Raw genomic sequence first — 21,540 nt, forward strand, 5'->3', positions numbered from 1 at the left:
ATTTGTTGGACTTTACCCTACACCCCCAGAGTCAAAGATTGGTCATATGCTTCAAATAAGCTCAAATCAACTTAATGAATCAAATGGATAAAGCAGATATGAGGTTAAACACACAAACAAAAGTTCATATATTTGATCAAAACAGGATTAATGGATAAAACAAAGTTAAAAAACATCTTAAATCCTTGAAAATATATCAGTACAATGAAAAGCTGGATATAATTAGTGAGTATAAACAACTCCAGTGAAATACCAAACTAGCCTAACGTAAAATAAAAAATGAAATATGCAACTACAATTTCAATATATAATAGATGTGCAAACAAAATAGAAATGGATTATATTTTATATATTATTTTAAAAATTTTACTTTTAATACTTTTGAATGATTTTTGTATGTTATTGTTGATGATAATATATAGGTTAATGTGGAATACAAATAAATATAATAACATATATATTTTTATGAACAACTGTCCCCATATTTGCAAGTAATTCAGTTATATCCACGAAGAAATATAAATGAGGAACATCCCGCTTTAATTTCAGTCAGGCAGATCTTCAGCCGCCGCTGCTAACATTTTCCCAGCGTTCCTTGCGAGCGGCCTTTTCCTCCATTTTTGAGATAGAATCAGGTGAGCGTTTAACAGCTCGACTTTTAAAATGTGATGTTTTAGCCTCATCTGATGTAAACTAAACCACGATTTACACTAATATAGATGAACACATTAATTAAGTCCATATACAGATGATTTCGCCTCTGTGGGACGTAAGATGCTTTGGATTTGAAACGGATTGTATGGTCCACTCGGCTCCAGCTAAACCGAGACCCGGAGCTCATTTCTGCCTTTCGCAAACGTGTTATTAAAGTATACTTTTAAGCTTGAGTTTTGTAGAACATTTACATGTCTAATTTCCTTATTTCTAGTAAGTAATAATAACCATGAAGCAAGTAAGTTTGTGTAAGAACGTGTTAGCATTTAGCATAAACATGCAGCAGCTCCGACATTACTTTGAATGCAGCCAGCACAAATGTATTTAAGACACAACGAGCTCACATTTTTGATCCTCACACTTAAATGTGTTCGTATTGTTTTGTTATTTAGGTTTGTTAGCCTGGTCAAAGGATCATCATGCCCGGAAGGTAAGACTCGAAAAGCTGTCAGTGTTGTAAATTTGAGTTGATGGAGAAATGTTCACAAACTTTATCAAGCGTTAATCTTTTGTCTATTGCTCAGCCACTTATTTAATGTGAATTGTAATCAATGCACAATTTTTGAAGAAGATATGGAGTCTTTCGAACTGATTATTTAGGTTTATTTTATATAAGTTAAAGTGAGATGACATCTATTAGCTAAGTTAAATGCCTGTCATACCTGACTTATTTAAATCTATAAAACAGGGATCATCAGACTTGTTCCTGGAGGGCCGGTGTCCTGCAGATTTTAGCTCCAGCCCTAATCAAACACACCTGAACAAGCCAATCAAGGTCTTACTAGGTATACTTGAAACACCCAGGCAGGTGTGTTGAGGCAAGTTGGAGCTGAACTCTGCAGGGCACCGGACCTCCAGGAACGAGATTGGTGACCCTTGTTATAAAGGAATTGTGATGTTGGAATTTGAGGTAAAGTTGGTTTATATTTGCACCTTTAGACTTTCGCCACATTAATATTCTTAATATCCTATTCTTAATGCAACCTCTTTCAGCAGAAGTATTGTTTGCAAATTCTAAACAGGGAAATCATTACCAGGCAATGACTGTCAAAGGAAATTGTTCATGGTCAATTTAATAGTGCTAATGTTGTTTTGAAGTCTTGCAAACAATATCAGTTGACTGAATATTCAAAGTAGTGTGGTAAACGTATAGGGAGCATGTCACAAGTTGTCACTGTTCAAAAATGAACGAATGTGTAAATATAAAACTAACTTTACCACAATTAGAATTTTTAGGTTGATGGTATTGTGGTGTTGGCAAATTACGCTATTACATTTTCAAATATATTTCTATAAATCGCTTAAGCTTATGCATCATTAAAAGGTCTAACTAATCTGTTTGATATTGTTTTGAAAAATAAACCCCTTTATTTTAGTTGTACATTTTTTTCTGATATTTTTATTTTATTTTATGCTGATTTTTACATTTTGGAGTTCTATTAAGATTTTTCTAATTGTTAGTTGGTGTAATGTTCTTTCAACCTTAAAAAAAACAGGTAAATTTGGTTTTCTATTTGCACGTGCGGACTTTTTGATAATATAATTTCAGAAAAGTATTCTTTGTAAACTCTAAATAGGGAAATCATATAAGCAGCCAATGACTGTCAAAGTACAACGTTGTTCACAGTCAATTAAACAGTGCTGATGTTGTTTTGAAGTCATACTTGCATACGATTTCAGACCAAATATTTAGTAGCGTTGTTCACAATATAGGGACTCTGCCACAAGTTGTCACTGAACAAATATGTGACTAAAACCAACTTTACCTCATTTTGAATTTTTAGGTTCATGATATTGTGATGTTGGCCAATTACTTGGTTAATAAGCGACTCTCTTTTTCAACAAGATTTTTTCAAATCCCTGAAGCTTATGGATCATAGCCCATAGCTAATCTTTTGAAGGTCTTTTTTGAGGAGTGAGCCCCTTTATTTTGATTTTGTACTGTTATAATTTAATTTACCTTGTTGTTTGTACTTTTTGGAAATCCATTAAGATTTTTTTAACTATTGTTTCTAGGTATTATCTTTCAACCGTAAAAAACATTGAGGTGAAGTTGATTTATATTCACACATGCTGACTTTCTCTTTAGTAATAACATTTCAGAAAAATATTCCTTGCAAATTCTAAATCATATTATCAGCCAGTGACTATTAAAGTACAACATTTAGTCAATTAAACAGTGCTGATTTTGTTTTGAAGTCATACTTGCATGCAATATTACACTCAATATTCAAAGTAGTGTGGTAAACAGTATAGGGACTGTGCCACAAGTTAAATTTTTGGGTTGATGATATTGTGGTGTTGGCCAATAACTTGATTCATAAACCACTTTTTTACTTTCTAAAAGATTTCTTTAAGTCCCTAATGCTTTTGTGTCATTAAAAGCCCCATAACTAATCTATTGAAGGTCTTTTATTGAAAAGTGAGCCCCTTTATTTTGTTTTTGCACTTTGTTATAATTTATTTAATTTGCTTTGTTTTTTTTTCATGCTGATTTGTACTTTTTGGAAATCTATTAAGATTTTTCTAGCTGTTGTTTCTTGGTATTATTTTTCAACCATAAAAACATATTGAGGTAAAGTTGGTTTTGTATTCGCACGTGCTGACTTTCTCTTTGGTAATATTATTTCAGATGAGTACAATGTTGTTCAAGTTGTTTTTTACATGCTATTTCCGACTGAATATTCAAAGTAGCTCAATAAATAATAAAGGAACTGTGTCAAGTTGTCACTGAATGAACGTGCGAGTATGAAGCCAACTTTACCTTAAATTATACTTTAACATGGCTGAAAATGATCAAACTGTCTGTTTTTAGGCTGTGGAGCAAGGCCATCTTTGCTGGCTACAAGCGTGGCCTGAGGAACCAGCGTGAGCACACAGCTCTGCTAAAGTTAGAGGGAGTTTACAACCGTGGCGAGGTCGACTTCTACCTGGGCAAACGCTGTGCCTACGTCTACAAGGCCAAAAAGTAAGTGAATGACACTGCTGTGTGTTTATGGGACAAGTAGCATGAGTGAGGAAAATTTTGTGCTGGTGTCCTGACATTTTATCCTACCCATCAGATTATGTTGCCCATACTGTATTTGAATGGTTCTGATATTGGGGTTAGGGATTAGGTAGGTTAGGGCGATATTACAGCTTCATATCACACTACTCCATATTAAAATTTACACTTGTAGCAAAGTCTGATAGGTAGCATATTGATTTTTCTACCTACTTTTTGAAGGGGAGGTTGGACAGTCTGACAACGTTGGACAAATTGACAGAACACTAGAACAAGACTGACAGTATGATAATCTTCATATATCAAAAATCTATCTTTAAAAATTATCTTTAAAGCTTCTTTTAAATTTCTGAAAAAACAGCAACCATTTTCCCTCGCATTGAACACAATATATTTTAAGAAACCTTACAAATATTTTGAAACAGTAAATGGCTAACATGGCTAATTAATTGAAATAAATCATTGACTTTGCTATCTTTTAGTTTCAAAGACACAGATTTCTAGAGTTTCAAACTGATTTTCTAAAACTAGAATTTCTAGTTTTAAAACTGATTTGTTTAAACCACGGTAAACCTTGAAACCAGTTATCCTCCCATGCCTAGTAGTTGTGATTATGCTGTGACAGTCTCGGCTATCATTACTTTAATAAGGGCAGTGCAATATTTGAACGATCTTCAAACTGCAATAGTTTTTCTGTGATAATATATTGTTAAGTTTATTCACATGACTGAATCAAATAACTGTATTTGGGGAAATAAGCTAACTTTAGATTGATTGGGCTGATTCTGTAGGCCATTGAATTGTGCATAAAATATAATGAACAAATTACAAGCATAAATGCATACAATAGTGCCAAAGGTGAAAGTCCAAGTTTTCTGTGAAGTCAAACATTATTCAGGCACAGGAATTAAATAATCAAGCGTAAAATATCACTGCAAATCTTCATTGTAAGTATATGTGTGTGTGTGTATGTATATATGTATGTGTATGTATATGTATATGTGTGTGTATATATATATATATATATATATATATATATATATATATATATATATATATATATATATATATATATATATATATATATATATATATATATATAGTGTGTGTATATATATATATATATATATATATATATATATATATATATATATATATATATATATATATATATATATATATATGTATATGTGTGTGTGTGTGTGTGTGTATATATATATATATAATTATTTTTTGATCTATTTAACTTATAAATAATATGTTATTATACCTCAGTGCTTAAATGCATGCAAATGATAAACTTTCGTACAATTATTATTACTCTGCCTTCACAATAAATAGTCCAGTTTTTAGTCATTTTTATTGTTTGAGCTTTTATTTATTATAAATAGGCCAATAAACAGTTTGTGTGTAGCTTTGTATAAGTGTTTTATTAAATATATATTGTGTAAGTTTGTATATTTAAATGAAAAATAAAATTTAATTTTTTTTTTTTTTTTTTACTTGTAATGTTTAAAAAATATATAGTATTAATGGCTTTTGTGAATTGGAAAAATGTGACATTTAAAATCAATATGCACCCCAAGTGTTCACATGTGTTGCACTCTTTTGAACTCTATGAATGAATGGCATTTTAAAGTAAATACTATATTGGGAATGAGAAACTAGCTGTTGTTACCAATCACATAAAATTTGTTTTAACAAAATATATTTTAGCATTGCAGAATTGGCACAAACTAATCAGTTTTAAAAACAATCGAGTGTTGCTTGCAGAGCATCAGTTTTGCTTTGTGTTAGCTTTCATTGGCAAAATAGAGCGCAAACATCACACCGACATTATTGGTTTCATTGATCTGCTGCATGGAATCAGTCATATGGAAGCATGCTGATATTTGTTCTGATAACAGCTGAGCTCTTGTCATGCTGCTGATCTTTAACGATATAAATAGGAGCAGTTTTTGCCACTGTATCTTGAGATTTCTGACTGTGACTGATCATAATTCATTTTAGGTTGATACAAACGGAGTGAAAGTAATGCAATATTGATAAATGAAGCTATTCTTCATTGTGATCTAGAAAATAACCATTGCACCTGTTCCAGAAGTGGACAAATAAGCAATGCAAAAAAGTTAGTGATGTTTTGCTGCTGTTTCAAAATGTTGAATGTACTGTATGATGATCATTTACTAGAGCCTTGTGAATTATAACATGAATTTTAAAAGCAGACTTATTAATTGTTAAGTTGACCCTTGATATGATGCTCAGTCTAGTATTTTAATAAATAGTGCTTTTTGTGAACTGTTTGTTAAAGTTTACTTGTATTTTAATTGTTAAAAATATTATTTTTAAAATAGTGACAAGTATATTCTTACACACTAAACAGAAGTAATGTGTAATTCTGTGGTGATTTTATAATTGTGTATACATAATGGTCATCATTGACATGATCATGTTCTATTATGAACTGCTTGACTTAATGACACAAGAGCACTAACACTTTAGCATTAATTGACTGTGTTAATTGTGTTTTTTTTTTGTTTTGTTATTAATAGGAAGACCGCAACACCCGGTGGTAAACCCAACAAGACACGTGTCATCTGGGGTAAAGTCACACGCGCTCATGGAAACAGTGGAATGGTTCGTGCCAAGTTCAAGAGCAATCTTCCCGCAAAGGCTATCGGGCACAGAATTCGTGTGGTAAGAGTCTTAAAGTTTTGTCTGTCTGAAAAAAGCTTTTAGAGCTGGTTTTGCTTGGTTTTTGGTAGTGTGCTCGGTTCATTTTAATTTACCCATCATATGCATTCATTTAAGATGTGTTAGGGCGCTTTTTCACTGTATGGTTTGCTTCAGTACAGCTTCGTTTTGGGGATTATTTTTGTCCCTCTTCGGTTGATGTTCCAATCAAGCCATACCTTTAACAAAATGTGACACAAATTCTGCTGATCATTTATTGGTTCAAAAAACACTTAAACTGCAATATCCGCTTGTTAAGTGGTGACGTGTTTGTGACGTATGTATACCGTTTCCGGGTCCAAGCCACCACTCATTTGAGTGGAGAAATCATTCGTTTATGATCACGTTTTATTTTTATAACCAGCATTTTGGACGGTTAACATATCTCATAATCTATTCAGAATAAAGGTGCAGTAGGTGATCTGCCAAAATGCATATCGGTTAGCATATTAGCTTTGGATGGCAGGGGAGGGACTGTGATTTAAAGCCACGCAACACGACAGCAGACAACCCACTAGTTCATTCACCAGTTAAAAATGTATGGAGTGGTGGCCTGGCGGCGTGCAGGAATTTCACTCACTAAACAATGCATGCTATTTCAGAGAGAATATTGACAGTAGCTGGTAAACAATATAGGGAGCGCGTCACAGGTTGTCATTGTTCAGAAATGACCCAATGTGCATATAAAAGCAACTTCAGCTCAGTAAAGCAGGCTAGGTGGAATAGCGCTATTTACTGGTGTTTTGTTGTTAAACTAAATAAAAATCTGCATTATTGATGCTGGAAAAGATCTTATGAAACTGAAAATAGTCACATCAATCTTTCACCGGGAGTGGCTGAACAACACTTTCGTGCATATGACACATTTGTAACGACAACATCTGCGTCAGCTCTGCGGGAAGCTAACATTGTTTTGAAACAGAACATTACCTGTCTAACAGAAATACTTCAGCCATGGTGTCGACTTTCCTCCAGCGTGCTAAAGTAACTCTAATACGGATTCAGGAGTTTAAAACGTTTCAGCATTTGATTTTCCCACGACTGTGACTGTCTTGTGTGCACATGTCGTGAACGCACGGCGCTCATGCAGGCGTGCACATGCTAATGGCGGATATGCATGAACAGATGCGCGGAAGCCCAAATCTGCATTTGCTGACAGACAGTTTGAGCTACTTATCAGAATTATGGGAGATGTCGGCCTGACAATATTTAATTGGATGAACTTTTTTTAGTTGTATGCCTTATCCAGAATATATAAATGCATATAAACACATTTAGATTGTTTACTATTGGGCTGTGAAGAGACTTTCCACCAGCACAACAACCCTAATTGTCATCTCACGCTGGCCCCTTACTGGGCAATCCTTATTGATAAACTCAGTTTTTGAATGGTATTTTATTAAAAAGCAATGTTCAACCAGCCATAGTGGCTAGCGGGAGTGCCTCTCTAACCCGCCACAGCTCAAGTCTACCTGTATTTGACGGGTTGGCAGGTGTTAATGTCGAGCTCTGTTCATATGTGGTAGTTCAGTGCAAATGTGTTCTCTTGTCTTTGTTTAAATGAAGTGGAAGGGTTAGTTGTAAATGCGTATTTTTAAAGCTGTAAATGTTGTATGTAATTCACTCATTAACTGCCAATAACCTATTTTATCCTCAAGTTGTTACTAATTTAAAAGCCCAAGCATTGAACATGTGTCTAATTTTCCGGGTTTTTCTTTTGTCTTGCAGATGCTGTACCCATCTCGTGTATAACATGCTTTTGTGTACAGACAATAAAAAAAAAAGAGAAAAGGTTCAAGTTGTCTTTGTGGTCTCTTTTTTTATTTTTGTTGTCCTCATTTGTTGAAGAACTGAAAATAGACTTGTCACCACTTCCTTATTCATCACTGGGTCTTTCGACCAGAACGAGACCGACTGTCAAGATTTATTACAGATCAAGAAAGCAGGAAATGCAAATGGAAAAATACTGACTGCTGGGTAAACGAGATGAACTGCTGAGCTTGTCTGAAGCCGCTCAGAGATGTTTAATCTTTAGACTTAACTCGTTTTCAGAGGCCATTAATGCAAATCTGAGTAGAGTTCACACTGAAAGTACATGGGATGAGTCTGATATAAACAAGATGCCATGTGACTTTATTTCTTATTTTCTTTGTATATTTGACGTATATTGTTGAGGAATAGTAAAACAAGTTAGATTTGGAAACCCTCTACATGGCTAAAATGAAAATACGTAGTATTCTTATTAGTATTTATAAATCTAGTATTTGTAGTGCTTTTCAAAACAAATCTATTCAGTGTAGCTGTTTTATGGAAATACAATAAATTGTGAATGCACTCAAATCAGAGTTATTAAAAACCTTAAGATTTATTAGTTGTTTGCATAAAATGTCATTTGATTTAATCTTTAAACTACTCTGGATGTGTTTAGCAAGTAAATTTGCACTTGTTTTTTTTTTGTGCTTAGTGACATTTTCACTATACAGCTTTTGAAAACCTACTGGTGACATGTTTGCCAAATAATTTGGCAGTAATGTTGAGGGGGTTTTTACATGAACTGGTATATTTTTACAAAACTTGACTTAAAGATGAGTATAATGTAATTTGTTTAATTCTTTAAACTACTGGTGATGTGATTAACAAATAAATTGGCACTATTGTGGGGTTTTTTTGTGTATAAATTGGCATATTTTCACTATACAGCTATTGACAGCTATTACAGCTTAAGATTTGTTGTAGTTTGAGTAAAATGTCATTTGTCTTATTCTGTAAACTCCTGGTGACATATTTAGCAAATAATTTAGCAGTAAGGTTTTTTTTTTCATAAAGTGGTATATTTTTACAAAACTTGATTTATGGTTGAGTATTATGTACTTTGTTTAATTCTTTAAACTACTGGTGATGTGATTAACAATTAAATTGGTAACACTTTACAATAAGGTTCATTAGTTGATGCATTTACTAACATGAACTAATCATGAACAACACATGTACAGCATTTATTAATCATAATTGAACATTTACTTATGCATTATTAACATCCAATTCCATGCTTGTTAACATTAGTTAATGCACCGTGAGTTAACATGAACTAACAATGAACTACTGTATTTACATTAACATGAACAAATACAGTAGTAAATGCATTAATTAACATTAACTAATGAACCTTATTGTAAAGTGTGACCAATAAATGTGACTAATATTTAGTTGTTGTTTTTTGCATGATGTGGCATATTTTCACCATACAGCTATTGAAAACCTTGATTTATTAGTTTTTTGAGTAAAATGTCATTTGTTTTATTCTTTGAACTACTCGTGATGTGTTTTGCATATACATTGAAACTAATATTAAGGGTTTTTTTATGCTCAAAGTGGCATTTTTACCATACAGCTATTGAAAACCTTGAGATTTATAGTTGTTTAAGTGAAATGTCATGTTTTATTTGTTAAACTTTTTGTTATGCGTTTAGCGTATTATTTCAGCTAATATTTAGGGCTTTTTTTTTGCATAAAGTGGCATATTTTCACTATACACCTATTAAAAACCTTGATTTATTAGTTGTTTGAGTGAATTTTTTTTTTTTGTGTTAAACTACTGGTGATGTGTAGCATATTAATTGGCACTAATGTTTAGGGGTTTCTTTGCACATTCGCATATTTTCACCACAAAACCTTGAGATTTATAGTAGTTTGAGTCAAATGTAATTTGTGTAATTCTTTAATCTACTGGTGGCATCTTTAGCAAATAAATTGGCAGTAATGTTAGGTCTTTTTTTTTTTTTGCTTAAAAAGGCATGTTTTCACCATACAGTTGTTGAAAACCTTGAGATTTGTAGTTGTTAAATTGAAATGTCATTTATTTGTTAAACTACAGGTGATATGTTTCGCAAATTGAAACTAATACTTAGGGATTTTTTTTTTTTTTTTGCATAAAGTGGCATATTTTAGCCATACAGCTGTTGAAAACCTTGAGATTTATTAGTTGTTTGAGTCAAATGTCATTTGTTTATGTAATCTACTGGTGGTATGTTTAACACATCAATTGAAACTAGCATTAAGGGTTTTGTTTTGCATAGTGGCATATTTTCTCCATACAGCTATTGAAAACCTTGAGATTTATTAGTTTGAGTGAAATATAATTTGTTTTAATATTTAAACTACTCGTGATGTGTTTAGCTCATAAATTGACACTAATGTTGAGGGGTTTTTGCTTAAAGTGGCATATTTTCATTCTACTAATATTTAGTCAACACGATGCTAATGTTTACTATGCTAATGCTAACTTCAGAGGACTTAAGAATTGATCGTGATTATTCAAGTTTTCTCTTTATCAGCATTTGATATCAGGAAGAAATGTTATTAGACCTTTAGAAAAAGCAAATATAATTTAATCAAACACACACACACAACGTTAACGGTAACTTAGATCATAAATACAATTTAACGGAGAATTTTACAGTCAGTATTTTCCACTAAACATAGTTGCAACTTAATTTTGTGTAGTTTGTGAGTTATAATTTATAATAAACAGTGAAATCTATTTGTCGTCTAATATGTTGAAAACCCTAAAATTTTAATTGCATCCAAAGATTACATTATTAAAACTGCTTAACTCTTAGTTTATGACTTACTCTGGTATAAAGCTAAACCAAATAGTGGGAAATTCATTGAATTGTACCAAATTAAGTTTACAGAACTGCTGTGTGCGAGGTTATACTTGCAGATAATTATTAAAATCCACAAGATGGCGTTTTGAATCATATTTTAAAGTCGGAATATTGACTTGACCGTTCGAACGTGTGTGTCAGGTATAATTTGAGATGAAATTATATGCCTATTTTGTGCAGTATCATCATCTTCTTCACCTTGCTGTACTTTCTGCTACGGTAAAATTCCACTTATCATCATCATCATCATCATACTGCAATACTATCAGTTTGACTGCAGAGGATGCGCGCCCCGTTTTACTTGCAGAATAAGCTCCGCCTTTTGTCTGCGCTCTGACGCTTTCCATTTGTGGTGAATTGTGGGTGCTGTAGTTCTATCATATCCGATCAAAACCGCTTGTAAACGCGCATAAACTACATTTCCCAGAGCGGCGCCCAGCTGAATCCTTCAAATAGCTGGTTTATAACGAAGTTGTTTTGCTTCATCCGCTGTTGAAGATCTGCAGACCACCAAGAGGAACAGGTATCTGCTGCAATGTACACTTTTTTGTCTAGTTTTTAGCTTTTAAGATATGATTTAATATTCTTTGCGCTATTTGATGTTTGTTATTTTTACACCATATTAACAAAATGTATTATTTTAAAAACGTAACGTTAATCATTTAAATTCGTTTGACATGTCTTTGTAAATATTATATATGTATAAGATGATTATAACAATAATAACAAAAGCATTTTTTCGTATTATATTGCGTTGCCAGGATGAACATCCTTTTTTTTAGTCGGTGTCTTATATCCTGATGTAGGTGACATCTATTGTCTCGAGTTCAGATGATGACGGGATATTTAATATGAATTTATCTAATGCATTTTGATAACATTTTAAATCATGTATTATAATAATAATAATAATCTTGGAGACAGCATAAATATCGATTTCTACCAAAACACACAAAATTACATTATTACAACAGGAATATCTATTTAAGGTGTGTTTTTTTGCCATAATAAAAATACTGTTTATCTGATTAGATGTTAAGTAGCCTATATATTATATACGTTCCCCCGTTTTTTGTTTGGTTTAGTCTGAAACCCATTAGATGTCCCTGAGTAAAGCCCGTGTGGTTTGTTGTTTGTTCGGGAACTGTTTGTTCTGACTTGAGATGCGGGGCCTATTATACTCAGACAAACACGACAAAGACTAATAGAGATATCAAATGTCACCTAATGTAGACATCGTTTGTGTTTTTACTGCGTCTTCCGAGAAATCAGTCTATTAGTCAAAGCGCATTAGGTTAGTCGTCAAATAAACCCCGCTCTCTCTCTCTCTCTCTCTCTCTCTGAATAAATCGATATATTTATGTGTATATTCATTCACGACAGCATCTCTTTAATGTCCGGTAATAAAAAAAACATATTGGTCGTGTGTTAAAATCTAGCGAGCTGTCTATATAGTCAGCATCGTTAGCGGCAATGTTTTTAGGCATCATATGTGAGTCACGTGATGGGAACTTGTTCGGGCATATCGTACAAGTGAAATAAATGTAAAGATATGATTTTTGCTCCTGTAAAACGTTACAAGTAAGAAGATTTTGCACTCTTTCTTATAATGTACATTCTCGTTAATCAAATGTGTAAAAATTCATTATGTATTAGGCTATAAGTTGTATTTTCTTATCAGTTATACATAATTTTAGTGCTTGTTGTACTGGCGTTCATATATGCTCATTTAAATTAAATAAATTGCATTTTTACGTTTTTTTTTCTGACGAAATGCAAAACATTAGATGCACTATAGACCATTTTGAGGGATGTAAACAAAAACAATGGTCCCAACTTATTTCCTGTTTTACATTTTTAGTTTCTATTTCATCCGAGAATCCAAAAAGAGCCCCAAATTGATAAATAATGTTATGACAGCTGTTTTAACATTAAGTTATGATGATTACAGTTATGAAATAGTTTGATAACAAGCAGGAAATGTTCATGGGCCAAAGACATGACCACATTGAAATGGTCTTTAGTCCTCCCAGCAGGCACAGAACGTCGACATGACGTCAGGTAGACGTTGTACCCCATCGTCGTGGGACGTTGGATTTTGCTTGGAAATGAAAATCTGGTTGATGTCAGAACCCAACATCAGGCCAACGTCAATGTTGACGTTGGACAGGCGTTGCATTTTGGTCACTTTCCAACGCAACCTAATAACAACAAAATGGCAATGTCTAATAATGGTACAGCTTGACATTGTGTAGACCAGTGGTTCCCAAAGTATGGGTTGCGACCCCCTGGGGCTTGCTGATTTCCAAAAATCTCACATATGTTATTAAACTATTTGAATTACCATAATGTATCCAAACCTACAGAAGATAAAATAGTATTTAATAGTTACATAAAAAACAACATGCAAAGAAAAAGCCATCAGCCTTTAAATTCTTTTTCCATTGGATAGCGACCCCTGGGGTTATTACGCTAGATTAAAAACACAGCAGTAGTGTTAGTTGCAGCAGATTGATTTTACGTCCCAATGTAAAACTTTGACATATTTACGGCACTCGCATACATTAAAAATAACTACAACTGAACATAGAGGCTCCAAAGATCATCTCCAAAATTAAACCAAGAGTCTTGAGCTGTAAACACTGCACTCTCCAGTCTCATTAAGTGCGGTTTACATTAAAAAATGAATAATGACTGTAAAAATTATACTGTTGTTAGACTGTTGCACTTTTTTGTGTTGTCAATAACCACTTATAACCCTAATAACAACAATAACCCTAACCACCTCTGAGGATAGTGCGGGTCATGAGTCACTGGAATTGTTATTTTGGGGGTCGGGAGCTGAAAAGTTTGGAAGCCCCTGGTGTAGACGTTACCACTATGATGTCTATCGGACTTTGGATTTTGGTTGCCATAGCTGATGAATAAATGTCAGTGTTTGATGTCAATATGACGTTGGTTTAAGACAGTGGTTCTCAAAGTGGGGGTCGGGACCCCCCGAGGGGTCGCGGGGCAATGAAGGGGGGTCGCCTGGTGATTTCCAAAAATCTATTTATTTTTATTAAACCATAAGAATTAACATATTTTATCCAAAACTATACTGAAAATAAAAATAGTCGTTTATAGTTACTATATAGTGTATAGTTACTATAGTAGCTTATAGTTACTAGTTCTATTGGATAGCGACCCCTGGGGTAATTACATTATATTAAAGGCAGCAATAGCGTCAGATGCATTTTGATTTTATAACATCAGGTTATACTTTCTGGCACATTTAAAGCACTGACACAAATTTAATTGATGCGTCTGCGTCAATGTATGCAAGGTTTCTGTATTTATAACCACCTCAGAGGGTATTGGGGGTCGCGAGTCACTGGCATTGTTATTTTGGGGGTCGCGGGCTGAAAAGTTTGGGAACCCCTGGTTTAAGATATTGGCTCAACGTTGGATTTTGGTCACTTTCTACCAACCTAAAATCAACCAACTATCAACGTCATTATTGGATGTCAAAATAACGTCCTTAGACGCTGAAGAACCTAAATCTAACCTAATATTAACATCTTACGATGTTGTCTGTCTGCTGGGCTGATAATTTGGGATCTAAATTTAGAAATGCAATATGATTTTAATAATTGTACTGCCAATCATTTTAGCTTATTCAAATTAGAACTTTATTACTCGAATTTATTTATTTACTGCAACACAGTAAAAATGCCCTTTGTATGCGATTGTGACCATTTTAGATAAAAATTGGTGTTAATTGTGAAGAAAATAAATATCTTCTTCTCCTTTATGTGATGTTTTCATAAAATTCACCAAGTCATGTGCAAAATTTGACCAAAAATAGCCATGTGGGTAGGTTATTACTTGAAAGTAGCTGCTAAAAGTCACTTCATTTACAGTAGATATCACTTAAATTTACATAAAACTCATCATTCATTCATTGTCCTTCTGCGTAGTCCCTTTATACATCAGGGGTCGCCACAGGGGAATGAACCGCCAACTTTTCCAGTGTATGTTTTACACAGTGGATGCCCTTTCTGTTGCAACCCATTACTGGGAAACACCCATACACTGTCACATTCACACACATACACTACAGCCACTTTAGTTTAATCAATTCACCTATAGCGCATGTGTTTGGACTGTGGGGGAAACCGGAGCACCCAGAGGAAACCCACGCCAAGACAGGGAGAACATGCAAACTCCGCACAGAAATGCCAACTGACTTAGCTGGGACTCGAATCAGTGACCATTTTGTTGTGAGGCGACAGTGCTAACAACTGAGCCACCTTGTCAGCTTTACGACAAGCTATGTGGCCAAATATGATGCTTGTACATACAATTATTAACCAGCACAAACACATTTAGTCAAACTTCAGAGGTGGGCTTAAATGGGATTTGTGCATATAACGGCTCGATTGATGCTGACTAAACTAGAGTAACATTTCCGTTCACTAACCCATCCTCCTTCTTTCTCTTCAGATTTGGTGACTTTGACAATATAAAGCTCTGAGTTGAAGCAACAAAAGCGCTCCTATGTTGGTAAAAGAAGATGAAAGGACATGATTTGGGAAAGGACTGCCTGGCAGCTGGTTCTGCGTACAGAGCCGTACCATCCAGAGAGACCTTACCCGGACCTGACGGAGACCATTATGAGCTGTCTAAAGTGCAGGTTAGTCTAATATACACGCAGTGTCGATTGGTAAATGAAATGTTTGAAGTAGGGCTGGACGATATTGCAAATATTTGTGATAAAATCTGCAAGAAATATTGCGATATGAATACAGTTTCACAAGATAGCTTTGAATCGGTTTTCTGGGGAGTCTAAGGCTGCACTGTTCAAGTGACTTAGTGTGGTTTCACACCTACACTTTTGTTTCGGAACGTGTCTCGTTTGCCCAGTTAGCGCGGTTCGTTTGGCATATGTGAACAGTTCAATCGCGATCTGTTCTGCGCCAAAGTAATCGCTCAGAAATCGCTTGAATAAGGTGGTCTCGGCTCGATTGAAACGAACCCTGGAGCGGTTCGATTGCAGTGAGAAAGCGATCCGATCCGAGCGCGGTTATATCACAGTGTTTTATGGATATGTAATAGGCTTACGGCTATATGAAGAGAGAATTAGAGTAGGGCGGGAAGTTTTGCGAGTCTCCAGATGCCCGCAAACGAGTGATGATCTCCCGGTAATCTCGTGTCTCCCTCCCGGTCCTCAAATAGGCAACGTCGCGCACCTTTCTCACCCCTCTCCATCGCGTCACGCGCGCGCACCCTGTCAATCACCACCAAAGCACCATCTCTCCTGACAGCTGAGCGGGACGCTGCAAAATACACCCTGACACTCTGACCAATATAAGGAGAGTTTACTCGCACGTGACTTGTTTTAGCTCTTTTGGTCTGATTAGAAACTTTGCAGTGTGAAAGCGAACCGCTCCAAGAGCAACAATGTAACAATTGTAATCTCTGTTTCGGAACAACTGAATCGATTCACAGGTGTGAAAGCACCCTTAATTTCGTTTTTTTCTCCTGTGTGGCACAGATCGGATATGACCCATGTACGTGTAAGCAGGAACAAATCACATGGATTCAGATTTACTCAAATCAGATTCAGGCCTTGTTCACATGTGTAAATTTATCCGATATGAATCGGATCTGTGTTTTCATGCCTGCAGTGTAAGCAGGTAGATCAGATATTTACCTGTCAATGCGAGTCACACCTCATTAAAAACCATAGCGAATGACGTCAAGTCTGACACTTTCATTTCAGAACAGACTTCAGCAGAGTCCCAAACCTTAAATCTCATACAAGAAGACTTAAACAGCTTTTATATTGTCATATAGCACAGGTATTTAAGCATGTTAACAAGAGAGAGAGAGAGCGCAATGTCCGCCACGTAACCAATATAAACTAATATAAAACTAGTGTATACATCAACGTGCATAAATCACGTCATGGACATTACATTTAAGATGCCTAAAGGTTTCAAAAAGCCAATATATCAAAAGAAGATGGACAAATGAGAACCTTTCTGACATAAACTATGGTAAAACAGCTTGTCAAAAGCTGCGAACAGATTACATACAGGAATAGAGAAAGAGCACTCTTTAATTATCAGCTGTTAGTCAGCGCCCGCTCATTTTTTTTTTTTTTTTTTCCTGGTCATTGCGCCTTTGCCGTGTGCTGTGTAAATGCAGATGATCCGATACGAATCACTTTTAAAAGATGGTGTTAGCAGGTCATCAAAAAAATCGGATACAGTCACAAAATCGGAATTGACCATCAAGATCTGCCGCCTAAGAGAATTCAGGTACAGAAATCAATGCAAAAATATGTTTTTTTTTTACTTTGCTTTATCTTGTTTCTAGTCTAAATATTTAAAAATACTTAGATTAAGTTAAAATATTGTTTTTACTTAAAACAAGCAACATTACCTGTGAGTTGGGTAAGTAAAATAATCTTGTTTTCGCTTTGAAATGTAGATATTTGGACTAGAAACAAGACAAAAAGTCTTAAGTATTTATTTTTTTTGTTGCATTTTTTGTATAAATTCCATATAAATACATTCATTAAATACAATTCTGTAGCTCCTGGTCAACTGTAATTCAGACTCAACACTGCAGATCTTGCAATGTGACTATTGTAGATGAGCACATTGCGATATCGAGGCTGAAACTACATATTGTGCAGCTCTAGTTTGAATGTATTGCTCTTGAACTTGAACATGTGGTTTGAAACAGCACATAGGTAAGCCAGTCAAATCCAGTCAATCCAATTGGAATTTGAGCAGTTGAGAATTTTTGCACGAGGGTGAAATATTTCCCCATGCAGTATTAAGTAGTTTTGGTTTAAAAAGTATTAAGTAGCTTGGTTTGAAACTCTTCTGTGAGTTTACTGACAATAGATGTCAACTGATAATCTGTAAACTGTTTGATCAGTTTACTGGTTTTCTGTTGAACACAAAAGAAGAAATTTGGAAAACTGTTGAAAACCTGTAACCATTGACTTCCATAGTATTTGTTTTGCCTTCCAGGAAGTCATTGGTTAAAGGTTTTCAACGTTTTCAAAACATCTTCTTTTGTGTTCATCAAAAGGAAAAGAAACAAGTAACGCCCCATTCACACGGGGCATCAGCGTCAACGCTTCCCATTCACTTTGAATGGTGACGTCAGGCGTTGCCGAACTGCATTGTGGATCCGTCAGCGCCGCTTCAGAGGCGTTGCTCGCTGCAGAAGTTGGGAAGCGTCGGCCAATCAGATCGCTGTATGCACATACACCAGCTAGACAGTGTCCTATTGCTGACTGTATTTCATTGGCCGACGCTTCTATGACGATCATTTCAGCCCCAACTTCAGACACGCCTTCAGTCAAGCGTTGACGCTGAAGCCCCATGTAAATGGGGCGTAAAGGCTCAGTAGATGATGACAGAATCTTCAATTTTGGGTGAACTAGCCCTTTAAGAGCCCGATCTATCTCTTCAAATCCTTAAAAAAAGAACACAAAAGAAGATATTTTGAAAAATGTTGAAAACCTGTAACCATTGACTTCCATAGTATTTGTTTTTCCTACTATTAAGTCAATGGTTACAGGTTTTCAACATTTTTCAAAATATCTTCTCTTGTGTTTAACAGAAGAAAGAAACAAGTAAAGGGTGTGTAAATATGACAGAATCTTGATTTTTAGGTGAACTTTTCCTTTAAGTTTTAACAACAACAAACCAAAAAAAATATAGAAATATAATGTAAAAAATCCTATAAACATGATTGTTTCTGTATGGAGGCATACAGTAAATTAATACAAGATTTAAATTTGATCTATCCCTTTATCATGAAAGCTCTGCAGGTGTTGTTTGTGTTGCTAAAAGCATATCCAAGCCCTTTTGTGTTTGTTTTGTTTGTGCATTGCACTCCCGCCGTCAGCGTTTAGTCAGCATGTTAAGAGAGGCTTCAGTGCTGGCCACAATTTTCTTTGTCTTTTTCCATCACGCTTTCTCTCTCTGTCTGTGTATCTCTCAGCCAGTCAGTACATCACTAGATATGCCATGAATGTGCAGCGATTGGCTGTTCACCCTGTATTTAAAAGCTGGATCTGTTTACATAATTTAGACCCGCCTTACTTGGCACCGACAGCCAATTGCAATCCTGTGTTCCGGTGATGCGTGCAGCGGTCCTTGGCAGCTGATAGGTGCTGGATAATGCTGTGTGTTTGTGCAACGTGAGCGCGTTAGAGGGCCATGGGAAGAGTGTTGGGGAGAGGGGAGGGGGGGTGTCCTGCACGTGCTGAAGAGCAGTGCAAAACGCTTCATGCCAGGCTTCTCTCATTCATTTAATCCAGCCAGACACGACAAATTCTTCTCAGTCTTGCTTTTTTTGGCATTATGCTTACCTAGAGGCGTTTTAACATGGCTGTTACGTAAATAATGGGATGCATTGAGCTGGTGCGGGAATGTGTAGGGTTTGGCTATTTACCCTCTGCACGTTTATTCACTTCCTGTCCTTCTTTCGGTCGAGCTGATGTTCTTGGCAATGCCTTTGGTTTCTAGATCGTTCTGTTCTCGATCCCTCATGCATTTTGATCAGCCCTAGATAAGGTTTTTTTGTGTGTTCAGTCGGCTTCCCATGAGAGCCAGTGACAGAGCTGTTGAAGCTGATTCATGTTTCGGCTGTCATGAAAATGAGCTTGTGTGTTTCAGTGCTTTTTCAAATGTCATCTGCCCATTTCTTTTTCATATTTGATTTGAACTTTCTTGACTTTCTTATTTGCAAATAACACAGATGAGTATTAAATGCAGAGCATTAACATAAAACAGAACAATACAAAAAAAAAAAAATCAAATAAATCAATTAGATCATGTACAGTTAGGGTCTAAATAATTCGCCCTCCTGTCAATTTTCTTTTTCAAATATTTCCCAATGATGTTTAACAGATTCAGGATTTTTTCACAGTATGTCTGACAATATTTTTTCTTCTGGAGAAAGTTATTTGTTTTATTTCGGCTAGAATAAAAGCAGTTTTAATTTTTGAAACACCATTTAAAGGTCAATATTGTTAGTCCCCTTAAGCAATATTTGTTTTAATTTGTCTACAGAACAAACCAATAACCTGCCTAATAAACCTTGTTAAGTCTTTAATGGCCTGTGTTCACTGACTTGTACTGTACGGTATGGGTCGGTACAGGTCACCTTTATCAGGCTTGCGTTTCCACTGCCTAAAGGCTGATTTATACTTCTGCGTCAAACGCCAGCGTATGCTAAGGCGCTGACGCATAGCCCTTCGCCATGGCTATCGCCGTCACTGATGTGCACCTCTCAAAAAATGTAACTACACGTCACAACGACGCGTAGCGTAAGCTCTGTGATTGGTCGGCTTGGTAGCGCTGACGAGTCTGGGCGGGACCGAGAGCCGCGTGAATGGTGCGAGCCCGATATAGCGATTGTTTACAAGTGTGGAGTCCCGTGAAGGAGCTCCGGATGGAAAGTTTTGTTTTGTGTTTACCTCATAGTTAAAGTTGTTGCACGTCCGCCGGTTCCTGCCTCAAAATGAGTGAGTTTGAGCCACTTGTACATCCCGGAGGTGTTCAGGAAAAGCAAAAAAGCAGAGAAGAAACTCGACACAGAGGAACATTTACACCTCACTGCCCACTAGCGTTTCGGAAGTGTTAATGCAGACCAACAGAGACAGCGCGCAGAAGTATAAATGCACAGCCACGCGCGTTGCCTGCGCCGTGGGTTACGCCGGTCACTTGATGCAGAAGTATAAATCAGGCTTAAAGAGTACCAAGGGTACGCGAGTCCAATCGAGAAAGCGAAGGCGCTCGCGCTTTAGACAGCCTCGTAAAAAAACTATGCGGCACAGGGTAGAATCTGCTCTTCTTCTTGCCTTTGTTTGAACTCAGGTCGACCATGGCTCGTTATTATTATATGTATATATAGGGTATATGCCGAAGCATGCTAATGGGACTTTTAATTTGCCAGTAACCTGGGTTAAGCGCTTCCGGCATACTGTATGCAATGGAAAAATTGGCGCATTTAAGGTCTGTTTTCTTTATAAATCAGCGATCTCCACTAGCTGGGTGATATCCGATATAAAGTGGGTCTCAGATTGTACAAGAAGCACTGCAGTAAATTACATTTCCCCCCGCCATGTCTTTATAATATGAGCATTTATTTTACCCCAGTATATTCAATGGAGCTTCTGCGCTAGCCTGCAGATTCTGACGTGTGCGTGCAAGTAAACGGCTTTTTGTCTCATTTTACGCTTGAGCAACTAAATAAATGCCAAAGTTTATTTAACTGAATGTATTTAAATTACATTACAACGTGGATGCTGTAAAAGGAACCATATAAAATGGGAAAAAGTTCACAATAACAGCTCACCGGAAGTTTATCAGTATGGGAAAAACACTAGCTCGGCATATACCCTATTAT

At 35.7% G+C, this 21,540-nt stretch overlaps 2 protein-coding genes across 3 annotated transcripts in view; both read left to right on the forward strand.

The window, feature by feature from the left end:
- The first annotated feature begins 608 nt into the window (after positions 1-608).
- On the forward strand, positions 609-8,235 carry rpl35a (ribosomal protein L35a). Its single transcript, NM_001002487.1, is given in 5 exon segments — positions 609-635; positions 1,107-1,144; positions 3,530-3,682; positions 6,271-6,415; positions 8,180-8,235. Coding segments are annotated over 4 exon segments (333 nt in total). The 5' UTR covers positions 609-635; positions 1,107-1,133; the 3' UTR covers positions 8,204-8,235.
- A 3,374-nt stretch (positions 8,236-11,609) lies between these two features.
- abcc5 (ATP-binding cassette, sub-family C (CFTR/MRP), member 5) overlaps positions 11,610-21,540 on the forward strand; it is a 60,753-nt gene continuing 50,822 nt past the window's right edge. Inside the window, exons 1-2 of one of the 2 annotated variants that reach the window (XM_017351905.3) lie at positions 11,610-11,641; positions 15,604-15,793. In XM_017351905.3, coding sequence (XP_017207394.1) covers positions 15,674-15,793 — 120 coding nt within the window. In that variant the 5' untranslated portion in view covers positions 11,610-11,641; positions 15,604-15,673. 2 annotated transcript variants of the gene reach the window in all.

Source organism: Danio rerio, chromosome 18, assembly GCF_049306965.1.
Source record: "Danio rerio strain Tuebingen ecotype United States chromosome 18, GRCz12tu, whole genome shotgun sequence".
Classification (NCBI taxonomy): Eukaryota; Metazoa; Chordata; class Actinopteri; order Cypriniformes; family Danionidae; genus Danio; species Danio rerio.